Source organism: Emydura macquarii, unplaced genomic scaffold (assembly GCF_026122565.2).
Source record: "Emydura macquarii macquarii isolate MOO-44397 ecotype Brisbane River unplaced genomic scaffold, CSIRO-AGI_Emac_v2 contig_71, whole genome shotgun sequence".
Lineage (NCBI taxonomy): Eukaryota > Metazoa > Chordata > Testudines > Chelidae > Emydura > Emydura macquarii.
In genome coordinates, this window is record NW_027130208.1 from 2857317 (window position 1) to 2874880 (window position 17564).

General features: G+C 40.5%; 1 protein-coding gene across 11 annotated transcripts in view; it reads right to left on the reverse strand.

The window, feature by feature from the left end:
- The window catches only part of FHIT (fragile histidine triad diadenosine triphosphatase), a 939636-nt gene that overhangs the window by 562230 nt on the left and 359842 nt on the right, over positions 1-17564 (reverse strand). For 10 of the 11 annotated variants that reach the window (XM_067541431.1, XM_067541440.1, XM_067541448.1 and 7 more), the window contains one exon: positions 2067-2191. In XM_067541431.1, coding sequence (XP_067397532.1) covers positions 2067-2169 — 103 coding nt within the window. In that variant the 5' untranslated portion in view covers positions 2170-2191. Of the gene's footprint in view, positions 1-2066; positions 2192-10058; positions 10167-17564 lie in introns of those variants that run through there. The other variant, XM_067541459.1, reaches the window with a different exon arrangement.

Genomic DNA, 17564 nt, shown 5'->3' on the forward strand with positions numbered 1-17564 from the left:
GAACATTTGTTCAACAGAAAACAAAGACCACATTATAGACTATTAAAATAACGTGCCACTATAAAATGTGCTGCAAAAAACTCATTATGGGACAACAAAACTAAACCTGAGCAAGTAAACATATCTACCAAACAGAGAGCAGTAACTATACAGCTAAAGTTTATAGTGCTTTAATTATTTAAAAAGGAAAGAAGCCTGTAATAATTAAGTTTTACAGGCTCCTTAAACCTTTACTCCTAACTTCCCACAAAACATTAAAAATAAACATTTTCCATCTGAAACACCTTTTTATATTTAACAATCAAATGTACCAGTTCAATTTACTGGTTTATTGACCAAGTCATTAATCATTGCTTTAAAACTTCCACATACAATAGCTATACATTTTCGTTATAATCAGACCTTGATATTCCATACTGCATTGTATTGTCTAGGTACTTGCAAGAGCCACATCTCAAAAAGTCGATAATCTCAATAATATTTTCATTGGATTGCTTTGAAAATATGACTGAAAATAGGATTGATTAATGAATTAAACAGATACAGGGTGTGTAGTGTGCCATATAATGTATCATTTCAAAAACTAAACTTCTCACTCAATACTTCAAAATACACTGGTTGGTTAGTGACGTGAATTTTCTATAAACACTTCTAAGGAAATGTCTACCCAAGAATCGCTTCAGCTGCACCATTATGGTGTAAATACTGCAGTGATGGAAAGGTTCTTCTGTTGCTGTAGTAAATCTACCTCTCCATCAACCTAGTTGTGTCTACACCAGGGCATAGGTTGACTTATTTATATCTCATTGGGCATGAAATTTTTCACAGCCCTGGGAGATGTAGTTAAGTTGGCCTAACTTCATAGTGCTGACCAGCCCTTACTGGCTATATTTTTTAGCATAAAATCTTAACCAAACATCTCAATCCTGTAACAAATACTTGGGAACCAAACATCTCAATCCTGTAACAAATACTTGGGACCCAAAAAGAAGGCACATAAGGTTATGTGAAAGGGAGTTATACACAGGGGACTTTGTAACTTATGCTTAGTAAGAAATAACACCACCCCCAGGAGGGACCAAAAGCTTTTGATGAAAATCGGCGATTGCAAACATGCCATCAAATTCCCAAGCGTGTTTGGAAAACTTTTGACAATTAAAAAAGTTGATCTGCCTGTTCTCCACCCAATATTTACATTTAGATGGGATTTTCAAACATGCAAAGCACTGGCCTACCTCTGCTCCCATGAGACTTTTACTATTGAATTCCATTCGAGCAGACCAGAACTGCACTGAGCCCTTTTGAAAATTCTACCTTGGACTTCCACTGAAATTAGTGGGAATTATACACAAACACAGGGACAGGCACACACCGTCCTGGTTGCCTCCTAGGGGAATCCCAGAGTAGGGGCACTTACCACAAGTAGACTCTAAGGAACTTCCAGAGTTTATGATACTACACCACAATTCCCAATGGGTTTGAATAGATAGACCCATTGTTGAAAACGAGACCTAAGTTTTCCTCAGGGAAACAGGTGGTTTGTTTAATCCATTCCTATGTAGAGTCACAGAAGCAAGTAAATTTTGCTTTAAAATGACCTGTCTTTGAAGTAGTCACCTGAACAACTTTTACCTCCATTTGACAAATACTGTACGTTTAATTCCAAGAAAACATACTGAAAATGCTCTGTAAAGCATTTACTTACATCTAAAAATAGGTGACAGAAACAACAAGGAAATAACCTGCATTTTTCAGCAGCATATGAAATTTAAACTGAAGTACCTCATACACTTAAAAATCCTTTTAGAAACACCTGTCTATTTATACATCTTCACAGTGGTAAAAAGTTCGGTAGAAAATTCACCTCTAAGGTCACAGTTGCTAAGCAACCATTTTCAGAAGTTCTGCAACACTGATCAAGCATATTACATCCCACTGACTGATTTCAGAATAAATATGAGTAACATCTTACCTGGTCTTCAGAGTGAGTAGAGTGCTTCTCCTTGGGATACTTAGTATCTAGGGCCCTTGAGTGCTCATTTCAGAAGCTTTTATGAAAAGGATACGCCCAGGGACCACTGGCTTCCTGTTTACAAGAGCAAAGGACAGTTCGGTCTTCAGGAACACAAAAGAAGGCTTGATGAGGTGCTGTCCAAATCGGAACGACATGATCAATCCCGACGTTCAGGATCTGTCAGAGACAATAACGGAGATGACTGGGACATCTGCATAACTTGCAGAGTGATCACACGAATAAGACCATAATCTGGCAGGAAGAGTGGGTCCCAAGGCCCACTGCACTTTAGCACTTCCCTCCCCTACCTGCCCTACCCTTGGCCAAAGAGCGTTCGCGTTCTCTATCTTGTCTTATCAACATTTCCATAAATGTACTATTCGTCTGGAAATGGCTGTTCAACGTTCCAAATGAACTGATTATTGTTGCTAATTTCCATTTTTAACCCTTTGTGTCTTATGATCTTGGCAGGGCTACACAAGGCAGGACAATATTTCTCTCCATTTTTCATAGGGTATATAATTATTTATTTGTACCCGTAGAAGTCTGGGAAAGCATAAGTAGTATCTAGCTGAATCCTGAATCACAATTCATGTTAATACATACACGGATTAACAGAACAGAGTAATTACATTTCCCAGATAGGAGAAAGCAGAAATTACTCAGAAGAAGAAATATAGCCTGAATGAAGTCATGACAAATAACTATTTACATTTAGTCCTATCTCTGATGGCAGATGGAAAGAATGTCTAAAGAAAAAATGTGAGCATTATCTGCAACATTTTGCAGGACTGGTGTTCACATTCAGCCAGTCGAACTAAAGACATTCAACTTCTATTTATTCTAATCTGCCATCATGACAAATAGAGGGTTTCTTCTTACGACTCATCTATACGGTACCTTACTGAGTACACCACCTGGGGTGTAAATTCTACGGTGTACAAATGTACCATGCACGAACTGACCTGGGTGGACTAAAAGATCCCTAGTGTGTGTTAGTGTAGTACTGTTTGAAATGGGAATATATTAATGTGCACAAGAAAACTTTTAGTGCACAGCACCAGGGGCCTCACAAGCCAGTTTGTGTGCGACATGCTGGTGCATATTAGGATTTACACTCCAGGTGGTGCAGACTCAGCCATCATGTAGATAAACCCTTAAATAACTCAAGCACTAGCCTGCCAGGCTTCCATCTCGGACTCTAAGCCTATGTAGGTTTTCTAGGTATTTAATCCAATCAGAGTTCACAAACTAGCTGGAGGGCAAAACATGAAGTAATAAAGGGCATGGGCAAGGAATGTATTATGTGAGCCATACCTTGTGCCACAATATCTAAAACAAATCCCAAGCACTATAATATGACATCAGAGCAACAGCCGTAACAATTTCATGTAAGCAATATTAACACAGCAGGTAATATGCATCCAGATACAATAGAGTATCCTGGTAGGTCTCTGTAACAATTGTTTTAGTCCTTTTCTCAAATCCATAGGCCATGGAAGAGAGAAGGTGGGGGAGAGGGCTACAGGATCCTGAAATTTCAATCTTTAATGTCTGGTTCCTTTTTCCAGTGACTTTATGGCAAATTCAGTGCCTAGAGGATGTGTGTCTCCTTGCAGTCATATTAAATGCGAAAATTGGCCAGATATAACATTAAGGCTCTGTTTAGCTACTAGAAGCTTGGCTTAACAGATGGGAATGCCTTTGTTGTTGTTGTTGTGTTGCTGGGCTCATGTCTGGGAACATAAGTATTGTTATGGCCTTAACCCAGTAAAACATGCCTTTTCTTCCCTAGCTGCCAGCAGCAATTGTTATTTGTATTTTTATCCTGAGAATTTATCGTCTTTATTAATACCCAGAGATATTTTTATGTCCTACGATCAGAGATATAGTCTGCTCTGTTCATTGGAGGAAACACTCCTGGAAAAGAGGCAAGCATGCCGAAGACAGGTATGAAATAAGCAAAACTGCCATCTGGTGATGGATCTGTACCCTGACATTTTAACTAGCTAAAGACTCAGATGCACCACGCAGTCCCTTGCACCTGCCACCAGCAAGTACAGAAATCAATGTACCACCAACAGTGCTTTCTCCGCTTTCTATGTTACTGGTAACTGGAAGCACTGCATAGAAGATGCAAGCTCCACTTTCACATAGGGCCAAATCCCTCAGCTGACTTCAGTGAAGCTATGCCAGTTTACACCAGCTGATGATCTGGTCCATATTGTGTAACTTTGCAAATGTTGGATGGGTGAATAGACAACAGCACAGGATCTTTAACAGCTTATGTTGTGACTCTGCCATCTCCTCTAGGAGGATCTCTAGATCCTGAGCGACTCTCTTGAAGAGGTCATTGAATTGTTTGGGATGGTCTATAACAGCTGGTGTGGGTGGGATGACTGCCTCATCAGGTGAAGAGGATGATTCATTCGTGGGACGGGAAGTCCCTTGCTGTGCAAAAGAGGTGTCCATTCGAGTTCTGTTCCCCTCCTAAGCCACTGAGGCTGCGGTCGAGGATGGTCTCACAGATTTAGCTGTGCTGACATGGGAACTGGCAAATCTTTCGTATGGCCTGGAGTAGGAGGAGCAGGCACCCCAGTTGTGCCACTGCATGTGGTATGGCATCGGAGCAAACCATGGTGGACCATAATAAGGGAGAGACCCGTGTCCTCTATGCTGGGGATAGTGACTAGGCTCTACTGAAGGTTGGGTGTGGGAGGAATGCTCAGATGAAATTGAGCTTCCTCTGAGCCGCTGTCATCAGACCTGAAGGCATGTACCGTCAAAAAGGCTTCATCATGTGCGAGGTGTATAGGAGAACCATTGGTAGTATTGGATCTTGGGGATGAAGTATAAACCGATTTGACATGGTACTGTTTGCACCTTCTTTTGCCTGACGGTGCCGAGGTCGGTGCTGTGGTCTCAATCAGCTCCGCTATAGCTGCCATGTCAGAAGCTGACAGTGTGGTCGGTGCCTCATTAAGAGTTGATGCCCATGATCAGCATATTGTCTGTGGTCCGCACCGTGGTCAATCTTGGTGCTGGCGTAGGTGCTGTAATTTCCCTTGGCACCGTAGTCTTTTTAGGTACCATGGGGCATGATAGTGCAGTAGCGACAGTTGGCAGTTAGTCAGCGTGTTTCTGCACCGTATGTTTATGCAGTGCCGTGCCAGGGTAGGACAGTTTTTTGAAGTCACTCGACTCCTGACCAGGAGATTTCGAGTCCTTGGAAGGCACTGACCCCCTTGTACCTGAGAATCCTTTTGCCTCCTTGGTACATGGTTTAGGGGACAGCCTCTTAGGAGAATGCTTTTTCTTTGTCAAAGGACTAGAGGTAGGAGATGAAGTTCTCTTTGTCAGTGAGCTTGTCCGGTCCCAGGTCAGACGCAGGTCTGAGGGACTTTTCCATCAGGATTAGCTTTAATCTCAGATGCCTGTCACTTCCGGTCCTCAATGTAAGGTTTTTGTAGTGTGTACACTTTTGGGGCACATGGGCTTCACCCAGGAACCGCACACGGAGCGAGTGTCTGTCCGACTCTGGCATTCCCTCCAGACAGGAGATGTCTCTCTTAAAACCAGGGGAACCTGGCAGCTCTTATTTCTACAAACTCCACTAATCAGAGGAAGAAAAAAGAATAAAATAAATTTGACGAAGTTTTTTTTTCTTCTTCTTCCCCAAACAAGGTAGATAACTAACTAAGTAAAAAACTGAACTATGACTAAACTGAGCTAAATAAGCAACTCTAAATTTGTCTAAAGGGTAATAAAGTTTAACTGCTGACAAGTGCTCCATCTCGGACAGTGGACGATTGAGAAGGAACCGAGGGGCTCGGGTCATGCGTGCACTAGAAGACACACCAACAGCACCACAAGACAGCAACTGCACACGCAAAACCCAAGTGAATACTGCTGAGAAAGATGTTCAATCAAGGGCACGGGACGCAACGACACCTAAAGTGGAGCACCCACAGGGACATCACTTGAAGAAGAACTAGATATTAGATTAATTAAAGATGGATGTGCCATGCACACTCTCACATACTTAAGATATTCCCACAACAAAATGTCCTTGTGACACCACCACTTCATTTTATTTATCATGTCACTTGACAATTCCAGAAGACTATATACTATCAATACTTATTATTATAAGCAATGGTCCTATAGCTGCCTAGTTGTGAGCTCTGATAAAGTACATCTCATGTATACATATAACATTGGGCTTACAGCTGGGATATCAAAGTTATTTTCACTGTCCAGACCAGATTAACATTTTCTGGCTAAAGGAAGCATGTGTGCACATGCAAGCATCAGGTATATTACATTCAGTTTCTTAATATCATTATTATAAATTCATTTTCTTAATTCCTTCTGATGCAGCAACTTTAACTTGGATTTTTACCACTTTTATAGATTGTATTGCTTTCTCTGTGTAATAATGGATCTGTCTTGCTCCTGTCTCTTGTCCGCCCCCTCACTTACAAAAGGGAATATTGGAACTTGGTTAACCAAAGAATGCCCAGTAATCATTATGTATCACTTAAGATGTCTTTTCAGTTCCCCTAAGAGAAAGGGTTGACATTTTCAAATTGTCATGTAATAGGGTCACAGCCAGTTAAAAAAATAACAAACGTAATTAGTTGCAAGATGTTTTTTCTTTATAAAGAGTAGTCCTCTCTACTACTATGGAGTAACATAGCATGGTAAAGTTGAATGTGGAAAAAAACCCATTTTTAATAAGAAAACACTGTGGCCCAATTTAACATGGTTACTATTCCAACTGTTCTAATGAGAAGTTTATTTACTCTCCTTCATTTCGCACTTGACACACACACATCAATTACAAGCCTATTTCAGCTTGCTAATTAAGTCTCCTTCCGTTTGTGTTTCTGTGTATGAAGGTGGGAGAGGTGGAGGGCAGAAAGTATTGCAGTGTTAATGAGGGCAAACTTAGCAAGTGCACCAGCTCTGCAGCAACCTGCAAAACTTCCTTTGTACTGAAAAACCTCTCATTAGTATGTTGCAGTATAGCCCACGATTGCAGATATACCAAGCCGCACTATAAAAAAAATGTTGTGATATGCAGCTATCATCAACCTTAAAATAGACGTTGGGATTTGGTGATATTTTCAAAAAGCAACTTTTTGTTTCGCCTTCAACATTTCCTTAGAGGATTTTTTTTTTTTTTCCCTACTCACAAAATTTATGTAAATTTGAGGAGTTTTCTGTAATTAGACCTTTTTCCCTTTTTTTTAAATTTTCTATTTTATTAGGAGTAAAGTACTTAAAGATCGAATACATGCTTTGGGGCCGAATGTTTCTCCAGAAAAAGAAAAGAAATTTAAGATGACCAATAAGGTAGTTAAATATAAATGAGATGAACTGGATATTTGTGAATTATTTTTGTACCTATTATAGGTAAAGGAAGTTCAACCAATCAGAATGTTAGATTGACTGATCATTTAAATAGTATAAGTTTGAATGAGTAGGGCTCCCTGTGCTAACAGTGATACCATATCTTGGGTGAATTCCTGGCCCCTCTGAAGTCAAAGGCAAAATTCCCACTGGCTTTAAAAGGACCTGGGATTTACTTCCTACAGTTCTATAGAAAGTTTTGTTCTATGAAATCTTGTTATAGTGCAGGCTGTCCCAGCCTGCCCCCTTGTTGTCAGGCATGGCACTGCAGGTGATCCCTGCCTTTGTTTCCCCTCACCCAGGATAGACAAGTGCAAATAGGCCTTCAGGTAATAAGGAATGCTCCCCACCCCTCTTGGAGGGGCTCATTTATTAACAGAAAAGGCCAACATAAAGCACAAGCAAACCTTCACAGATTCTTAGATTATCTGTTTCTATCTGAGTCTAGTGGTCACCTCTGTCCAAGCCCTTTACCAGCAAGGCTCTCTCCACTTGGGTCTCTGCCCCTGGAGCCAGCTCTCTTGTTGCTATCTGGGTAGAATCCTCTCCAGAGCCAGGGGTCCATGGAGATCTGTCAACTGCAGCTCTTCCCCGGGGTAGCACCTAGTCCCTCTCAGGCTGGGCTTCCTCCCACTGTTTGAGACATCTGCTTCCTAAAACCAGGCCTTCCTGGATGCCTGCCTTCTGCAGCTCTCTCTTTAGGATCCTCCTGTCTCTAGGAGCATCTCCTCGGCTCCCTGCTCTGGTGGGCCCCCCAGAGGTTCCTCATCCCTAGGAGCACACCCTCCAGGGTCCCTGAACTCCCCTGATCAGCTCTCTCAGCAGCTTCCTATATCCTTGGGCATGCATTCCCTAAGCAAGCTCAGGTTATCTTTTTATTAGGTCCAGGTGCTCGTTTACCCATTAAACTTTAAGTAGCCACCTGGGGCAGTCCATTAGCCCAGGTGAGCCTTCAGAAGGCAGTTGTGGGCAGACTGGTCCCCGATTTTTCTTAAAGGGACCGTGACGGATCCCACAATACTTGTGTAGATTGGAAGGGCAGCAGCAATAGGGATCCTGTTTCCAATGAGACCAAAAGCAAAATCTATCCATCTGGGCTTTGTTTTGTTGGTTTTTTTTAAAAAAGCGAAAGCATGGCCAGGTCCCAGAGGCAGTCTCTGACATTAGGAGGAGGAGATGCTTTGAACAAAAAAAGTGCCAGAGCTTCTTTAATGTCTATGCAGAGACAACAGAAGCTTGCTTTAAAGGACCCTCACACAATAAGTTGACTATAGCAGTCAACCTCATAAATGATGAGAAGCCTGAGTCAAATCTGTTGAGATTTGAATGGGATTCCTTAGCCCCTGGCTCCCATGCTGCTGGCTCTTTGCAATGGGGAAGCAAGTAAAAATGACAATCTAACAAAGAAAAACGCAGAGGTGTCTCAGTGACTCATATTCTTGGAAAGTTACTTGTACTTAACCTAAAGCATTGCCAGAGTCCTAAATATTCTCAAGTCGTCATGAGACACTACTTTGACATACTATAGATAAGTACACGTAAGCTTATAAAGATATAACAGAAAATATTGTAAAACAGACCTCTAAAATATATGTGCAAAACAACTAAGACTGATTCTATAATCTCTCAGTGCTTACATGGTTATATACTGGAAAAACAATTCTCATTTCATGAGAGAATTCTTAAATTGATCACAATTTGTCATTTTACTGTAGTAAATATGCACCTGCTTACTACTTATATGGAATTCAGGAACCCCCTACCAATTTTAATTATAAAAATGTACAAAACATTTTAAGTGGAAAAATAAAGATAAACAATGAACATTTTTCTCAGTGCCTTCTCTTAAAAGCAAACAACCCCCACCACCTTCCCGCAGCTTTACAAAGGCAAATATAAACTTGTTTCTAAGACATTCAGAATATAGACGATTTGTGTGATACACTGTAGCTGAAGAAAGAATAAGAAAATCAACAAAATGTTTTTTATGGTTAAATTCAGATTTTTTTTAATGACATTTTCTACATTGCAGAGTTTTGCCTTTTATCCTGCAAAACTGTTCCCTTCAAATGTATTTTTGGCACTCCCCTCCTTTCCAAAAGGGTTTGATTATGTGGAAAGTGACATTTCTACTCAAAATAACTGTGCATTCGCTACCATTTCAGAGCAATAATGCATAATGAAGGAGAGCTACTCTGGAGCAGTCCCCTGCTTTCTCTGCCACTCCATGATGTTTTAGCATCTGTTTCTCTCTTTTTTCTACGGATCTATTATAAGACTAAAGTCTATACAATTCAGCATACAGCTTTTAACCTAAACACAGCACAATGTATGGCCTTGTTCCTATCAGCAGGAACTATTTTGTTAGTTTTGATTAAGCATCTGTAAACTAACTAGGAAGAAAAGAAGTTTGATACTTGTTGCTTTACTTCTGGCTCTGCTCGCACAATGGGGAAAGGTCTAAGTGCTTCCCTCCATTTTTTCCTACTTCAGAACAAGGTCCCTGTAGCACTGTGGCTGCTTAGTGCCTCATGGCCGGGGTACCTCAGCAGTGCCCCCTTCCGGTTTTCTCCTTCACAGGATTCCTTAAACTCCATATACTCCAAAGGAAAGTTAATATATTCCCCACCTGGGTTCAATTGATTCAGTCCTCAGATCCACACTGGCCCTCCAGGCCACAACCCCAGTTCAGTGTCTCTCCCCTCTTAGCTGCAGGGGTGGGGAGGAGCGGAAGGTTCCAGTCCTTTTTCTTTCCCAAAGCTGGGTCACAGTTCAACGCCTGTGTAGAAGACAATCTTGCTCCCCACAGCTGCTCCTTCAAGCTTTTTTCAGACTCTCAGGCTCCTGTTTCCAGAGCACCTCCCCATTCACTGCCAGGTTTCCTACCTCTGGCAGTCTCAGCTACTCTGTCAGCCACACCTCAGTAGGCAGCTTCCTGCTGCCTTTGGTATTGGGAATCACCTGATTCCTCTCAGGTGGGGCCCATCTTGTAATCAGGGCTGGTTTAGCCCCAGCTCTCCAGCTCAAGAGGAAGCCACCCTGTTACAGTCAACAACTTAAGACTCCCTCATCCAACAAACCAAAGTACAGAATACTACTGCAATTTGTGTTCTCCATCTGAAAAGCAACCAGCAAGATTATAATAGCATATACCTCTGATTTTCAGAGGGGCCTCAAGAAGTGCCCAAATCCCTTTGAAAAGCCTGGTCTATACATTCCAAGGGCTCGTCTACATGGCACATCTAGGAAAATTAATCTGAATTAATTAAAGGTGTGAAATTGAAGTGGATAAGTTAAAACCACATGAAACCCCTGTGTGAACAACCTCATTCAGAATTAAAGGGTACACTGCAAATAGACACCCAGGATTTGCCTATGCAGCCGACTCGGGACTCGCAGGGCTCAGGATGCAGGGCTATTTCATTGCCCCATAGACTTCCGAGCTGGGGCTGAATCCTGAGCTCTGGGACCCTCCCGCCATGCAGGGTCCTTAAACCCAGGCTCCTGCCCCAGCCCAGAAATCTACACAGCAAGGAAATAGCCCCGCAGCCAGAGACCCACAAGCCCTGAGTCAGCCGGCACAGTCCAACCCCAGGTGCCTAGCTGCTGTGTAGACATACCCAAAGAGGCCTTACTTTAATTCATTCTACAATGAATTTAAAAAAAAAATAAAATAAGACCACTTGAGTTCCGAACAACAGCATCCACACAGCGATTTAATGCAGTTTAACTAATCCACTTCAAATTCACACCTTTAGTTAATTTGGATTCATTTTCCTGGATGTCCTTGTGTAGACAAACTCTTAGGATGGTGTTTAAAGCACTGCTGGGTATCCGAGAAAGGAGGAGAACATATGGGACAACTTCATTTTTCACCACATTCTAAAGCAACTGGACAGGAATTTCATCGAAAGTGGGCCAGCTTCTGTGCCATCCAGCCCATCATGGCCCTCATGGTATACAGGCTAGGGGGCAAGGCCATACCTCCAGCTAAGCTAGTGTGTGTGCTGCAGTCTGCAGGACATACCAGTCAGGGATGCATTTCAAAGGAATAGCACTGTGTCCCCAGCCTGAGCCATTCTGTCCTGGACAGACAGAATATATCCTTATATCCTACATGTGGCCAGCACCACTCAACTCCCAAGTCCCATCCGTATGGGTGAGACTTCACCCCAGGTTATTTTTAATATGTTGTCACATATTTTATTTCTTTTAAAAGTGAATATTTAGTATTAGCAGAAAAGAAAATACCAGAATAATTACTGCTTAAAATGTAGAGTGATTTTCTTATCATGAAAGTCAAGCTAAAACTACTTACATTTAAAATTAAAACACATTATCACTTTTGATTTCTAAGGGCTAGCCCAAAATATACCCTACATAGTCAGAAGAAGTAATACATCTGCATATGTATCATATTTTCACCTCATTAACCTATTATAAAAACCATAACTGAGACACAGTACCACCATACAGTAGTTGTGTTTAGCTCTATTTACAGTGTCTACGTGGCTGAATTGCAAATTCTGGTCTGTTTTAAACAACAATAAAGATAAGCTATATGTTTTATGGGAAACCTTACACACCGCTGCTTCTCTTTGCACGATTCTTTTATAAGCTTTGCCTACTAAAAAAGAAAGGGTGTCTTGTGCTTTTTATGGTGTCAAACAATTTGCCTATCACCCTCTACCTAAAGTCCTGAGACGACCAGGTGATCCAACAGTATTTGTACCCAATACAACCCATGTCACCTAGCCCAGTAGCTTGGTCCCATGTCTCCATTACTGTCAAACAGTATTACAGTGGTCACCACTAAAAATCCCAACTTACAAACAATTCTTAACCACAGTACCTGAGACACCAAAGGTATCTCCTATTCACAGTACAGGGATTAACGTTGTAGTTCAGACGCCACAGTGAGTTACGTAACTGTCACCACTAAAAGGCAAGTATTCTTTGACATCTGTACCTCTATTGTTGTGGGTCTGTGGGAACAGTCCAAGAAGAAAGTCTGAATAGCTAAGCAAGCCAACTGTACTCAGACTTCTCTGTGCTGCCCAACATGGATGGCAAAGGAGTCTGGTGGGACATGAATGCAAGGTGAATAGCATTGACAGATTTGTCAGCAAGCGCTGCTATTTTAAATGCTGACAACACTGGACTCCCAGACCAGTGCATGATATAGAGAGGTTTTGGAGGGCAGAAACATTTTTGAGCTAATGTGGATTGTTAAGACTTCCAAATCAATTACTTTATGAAGCATTTCGGAATGCAGAACAGACCAGTTTGTTTAGTTTTTATGATCCCATCAATGAATGTGAAGTTACACACTACCAAAAACAAACAGAAGATTAAAGGTTGTGGAGACTAGAGAACTAATTAATGAATGAACAAACGAACAAATGAAAAACAGGGTTTTTTTGGGAGGGAGGGGAAGGGGAAATGACACGCACAAATTACAAATGTTCTAGGAACTTCAACTTGTGCAACATGTTCTTATTCATAAAATAAGTCATACAATGCTTGACCATGATAAAACTGCAAGCTGGGACCTTAAGTTAGCAGCGTGGGCTTTGCACAAATGATGTCTGCCTGTGTGGATACAAACTAAGGGCCACAGTCTTTCCATAAGAATGACCGATTTTCAAATAATGCATAAGGTACAAACATAGCTCAGTTCAAACACTGGCCACGCATGCTATCTTGTCCTCCACTTTGCTTTTGTAGAACAAACATATGTGACCAATGTGAAACAAAAGTCCAATCTCATATGATAGTGGAGTTATTTTATGGCCATTTCACACCAAAATACACCAGCATTGACTGAGTACAAGGCAATGTTCCAAGACAATATCTTTTAAATAGAATCCCATTTCAAGATTCCAGTGCTCAAAACTGTTGCTTTAGTTTTACAACCGTCTCAACCTACATTTCTATATCTGTCTTTTCTTAAGTTAACAGATGTAGACTGAGATGACATCTCCTCTTCCTGGTGGTGGAATTGACACCAAAAGAAGTAACTTTTCAAAATCTGAAGCAAAAGCATCAGGACTAGGAAAGACCACTTTAATCAAGATTTCATCCCATGTAAGATCAGCACATTCACCTGACCATTACACTCCTCTGTGGTGATGAATAGAGCAAAATATGTACAATCTACTTAACAACCTATGCTAACATTCCATATGATACAAATAATGGTATTTCCAAACCTCTCCTAGTTGTTAATCTACTAACAAAATACTGTATTTTAAATATTCTGGTTAGTACCAATCATCCAACACAGCTGTCCTGATGAATGGAGAAATTAGTTAGGTAGTAAGCTTTGCCTGTGGAAGTTAAATACTGATGAATGTGGCCTTAAGTGTTGTAATAACAATAGTGAGTAATGGAACAGCCAAAGGTTGTTATGAAAGAACAGTGAGTAATGTATTACCAAGGCTGAGATCAAGGAAAATATTTTTATCAAGGAAATAAAAAGGTTAATATCAATCATGGCTTTTTTAAAAGCAGAAAAATGAAGTGCATATTTCAGGTATTTCTACAGTGTGCAGTAACTGGCTGAAATTATACTGTGAAAATCCATTTTTCTAGGGTGACTACCTAAGGCTACATTACATGCTAGAGGAAGAATAAAAGATTGTGCCATTTCTCTGAATATATAGATATAAGGAACATTCTAATTGGATGAAGTGGAGATGGTGGGGAGCAGAAGGGCTATAAAGAATAGCATGTCATGTACTGAAACAGTGAGTTTAAGCTTATTCCCTTCAAGGCCACAAAATATAAGAGAGCTAACATGGCAGAACAAGAAATGCTCTTTGGCTATACCCTTCGGTGAGAAAAGAAGGCTTTGAAAACACAGGAAGAGAGAGCAGCCAGCGTGTTTTAGCATTCCTATTTATTACTTACATAGTACCTTCAACGGCTTACAGTCTAATTTGGATTAATAATGTCTGCAGGATGAGGCACAGGAGCTGGGGCAGGTCAGAGTTTTGGAAGACTAGCCATGGGATGCAAGGTGAAAAAGGGCTTTATGAACAGGTGCACAGGAAAAAGGCAGCTCTCCCACAAGTTAGGGGCCAACGTGAAAGAGGACACCCTTTTGAGAATATGAGGGTCAGACAAAAAGGAGCATTATGCAAACACAATTGTACAGAGCAGAGGGCCAAAATGGGATATAACAAAGTTTTTTAAATGCAGCCAATAAAACAGTAGTTTGCAGTGGATGTGAGAGACACAGCACACATCTCACAGCCCAGGTGATGCGTGGGGCCTATGTACATTACTGCATCCCACATCCAAAATGCCCCTCCTTCTCCCAGACCTGCATCCCCCCACCCCCAGCACACCACCTATAACAGGGCTTACAATGGGGTCCCTCAGTAGGCAAACTTATGGCTGTCTTCCACAGTGCCTGAACCAGGGGCATCCTCCCCGGCCAGATATGAGGCTTTTAGGAATGCTTTATGCTGCTCGAACCCTTTTTTTTTTTTTTTTTTTTTTTTTTACATAAAAAGGGGATAGAGAAGGGTTGAGGACCTTACCAAATGCGTTTCTGTCACTAAGACCTCTAAAGGCTCTTCCTATGTCTTGAGGTCTGACAAAAGGAAGATTATATTTCAAGAGCAGGGCACAAGCTTACTCAGGAACTTGACAATGAAAGGGTTCGATGAAATGGTATTTTAGCATTAATTGTATTGTGCTCCACAGCATTGAGAATGCACTGCAGATTATTATATAATGCAGTATACGAGACATATAGGACTGCATACTATTCCGATCTAGGGCACTGATTTACCTAATGGTTTGTCATAATGGTACTAAAGAGATGGCAATTGTATTGTTACTCTAAGAAACCCATTGTACTCCACAGAGATACATAAGAGAACAATCAAGTGTTGGGTGTTCATGGCCCAAACTCATCTGTATAGAATCAGTTGGCCCAGTACTGAAAGAAGAAAGTTACCTTGGAACAAATAATGTAATTGGTCATGTGTATCTTTTGTTTTTTTAATAAAACAGAACTAAATTTATTAATAAGCTTCGCTAATGACACCTCTTTAGTAGAATACACCAGAAAGACTAAGATCCAAAGTTTCATCTTTGTCAGAGGAAATTACTGTAAAATACAGATAAAACATTATAATGATGAAGAGAAATCTAACCTTATAAACAATATCGCAGCAAGAGATAATGATGATATGGTTGGAATGCTCAAAGAATCCACAAACAAAATCATAAAAACAAATGCAGAGCAATACTTGAACACCAAATAAAATAAAAAACAATATACAAGAAAATAAGAGGGTGAGAAATCTGAAATAAGATTTATCATATGTGATCTTATTCCCAATACAAGGTGTTGAAATCATCAGATGTTAGTGTTACCCCTGTGTGTAGTACTATGCATTTGTCATGTTCTAGGCATCGCCTACAATACCTGAGTGTCCTCAAGAGCATTTTTATCTTGCGGTATTAATAAAAATGCATAATATAGATATTTGGAGAATAAGGCAGCTACTATACTCCAGCCGACAATACTGAAGCAATATAGATAGTAAAATTTCACTACCTGATCTGTTCAGTCAGATTAACTCCTATATATAGGCAATATTGCTAGATATTGATAATTCTTTATCTCTAAAATAATCTAATATTTCTTTTCCTTCATATTACCTTTTTTTAAAAAACCTACTCATACATTTATATTGAGAGGGAGTAAGCAAGTCCCCATTTTTATATTCTGTATTAAAGATACCATATACAAATAAACAGAACTGACCATATCTTCTACATCCACCATCATTGTACATGTAAACAACTAAATTATTTATGTAATGATGATGTAGTATAATTCCTCTGTATATGTACGGGATAGATCTCATGACTGGAATCTTGGTATAGACGGGTACAGCTTGTTCAGGAAAGACAGACAGGGAAAAAAGAGGAGGAGATGTTGCATTCTACATCACCTTGTTCTGAGATCCTGAAGTGATAGAGAGACAGACCAATTGAAATTCTCTGGGTAAAGGGAAAAGGGGAACAAACAGAGATGATGTCATTGTAGCATCTTACTGTAGGACACCAAACCAGGAAGAGGAGGTGGACAAGGCATTTCTACAACAAATAAACATTCAAAATACAACACATGGTAGTATTGGGGGGACTTTACCTAGACATCTGTTGGAAAAGTAATATAGCAAGACCCAAAGTTTCCAAAAAATTCTTGGAATGTATTGGGAACATCATTTGTTTCAGAAGGTGGAGGAAGTGGCATGGGGGACAGCCATTTTAGACTTGATTCTGACCAACAGGGAGGAATTAATTGTGAATCCGAAGGTGGAAGGCAATTTGGCTGAAAGTAATATTGAAATGATATATTTCATGATTCTAAGGAAAGGAAGGAGTGAAAGCAGCAGAACAAGGACAACAGCCTTCAAAAAAAGCAGACTAAGACACTCAGAGACCTGGTGGATAAGTGCCAATGGGCAGAAAATCCAAGGAAAAGAAGTTCAGGCGAGTTGGCAAAGAGACAACATTAAAGGCACAACAATAAGTTACCCCTATGCAAAGAAAAGATAAGGAGACTAGTCATAATCAAAATGGCTGCATCAGGAGCACTTTGACTGAAAATCAAAAAGGAATCCTACAAAAAGTGGAAACATGGATAAAGTGCTAAGGAGGAGTACAAAACCACAGCATAAGCATGTACAGACTAAGTCAGAAAGGTTAAGTCTTTGAGTTGTATCTAACAAGGGACATAAAAGGCACTAAGAAGAGGTTGTTTAAATACATTAAGAGCAAAAGAAAGATGGCAGAAAGTAGCTCTTCTACTTAGTGAGGAATGAGAGCTAACAACTGATGACATCAAGAAGGCTGAGGTGTTTAATCCCTATTTTGCTACAGTCTTCACTGAAAAGGTTAATGGTGACCACAAACTCAATACAATTAATATTAACAACAAGGGGAAAGAACGGAAGCCAACACAGGGAAAGAACAGGTTAAAGAATATTTAGAAAAAATTAGATGTAATCAATGTGGCAAGGCCTGATTAAATTCATCCTAACAAACCGGATGAAGCAATCTCCAAACTGTTACAATTGTCTCTGAGAATGCATGGGACAGGTGAGAT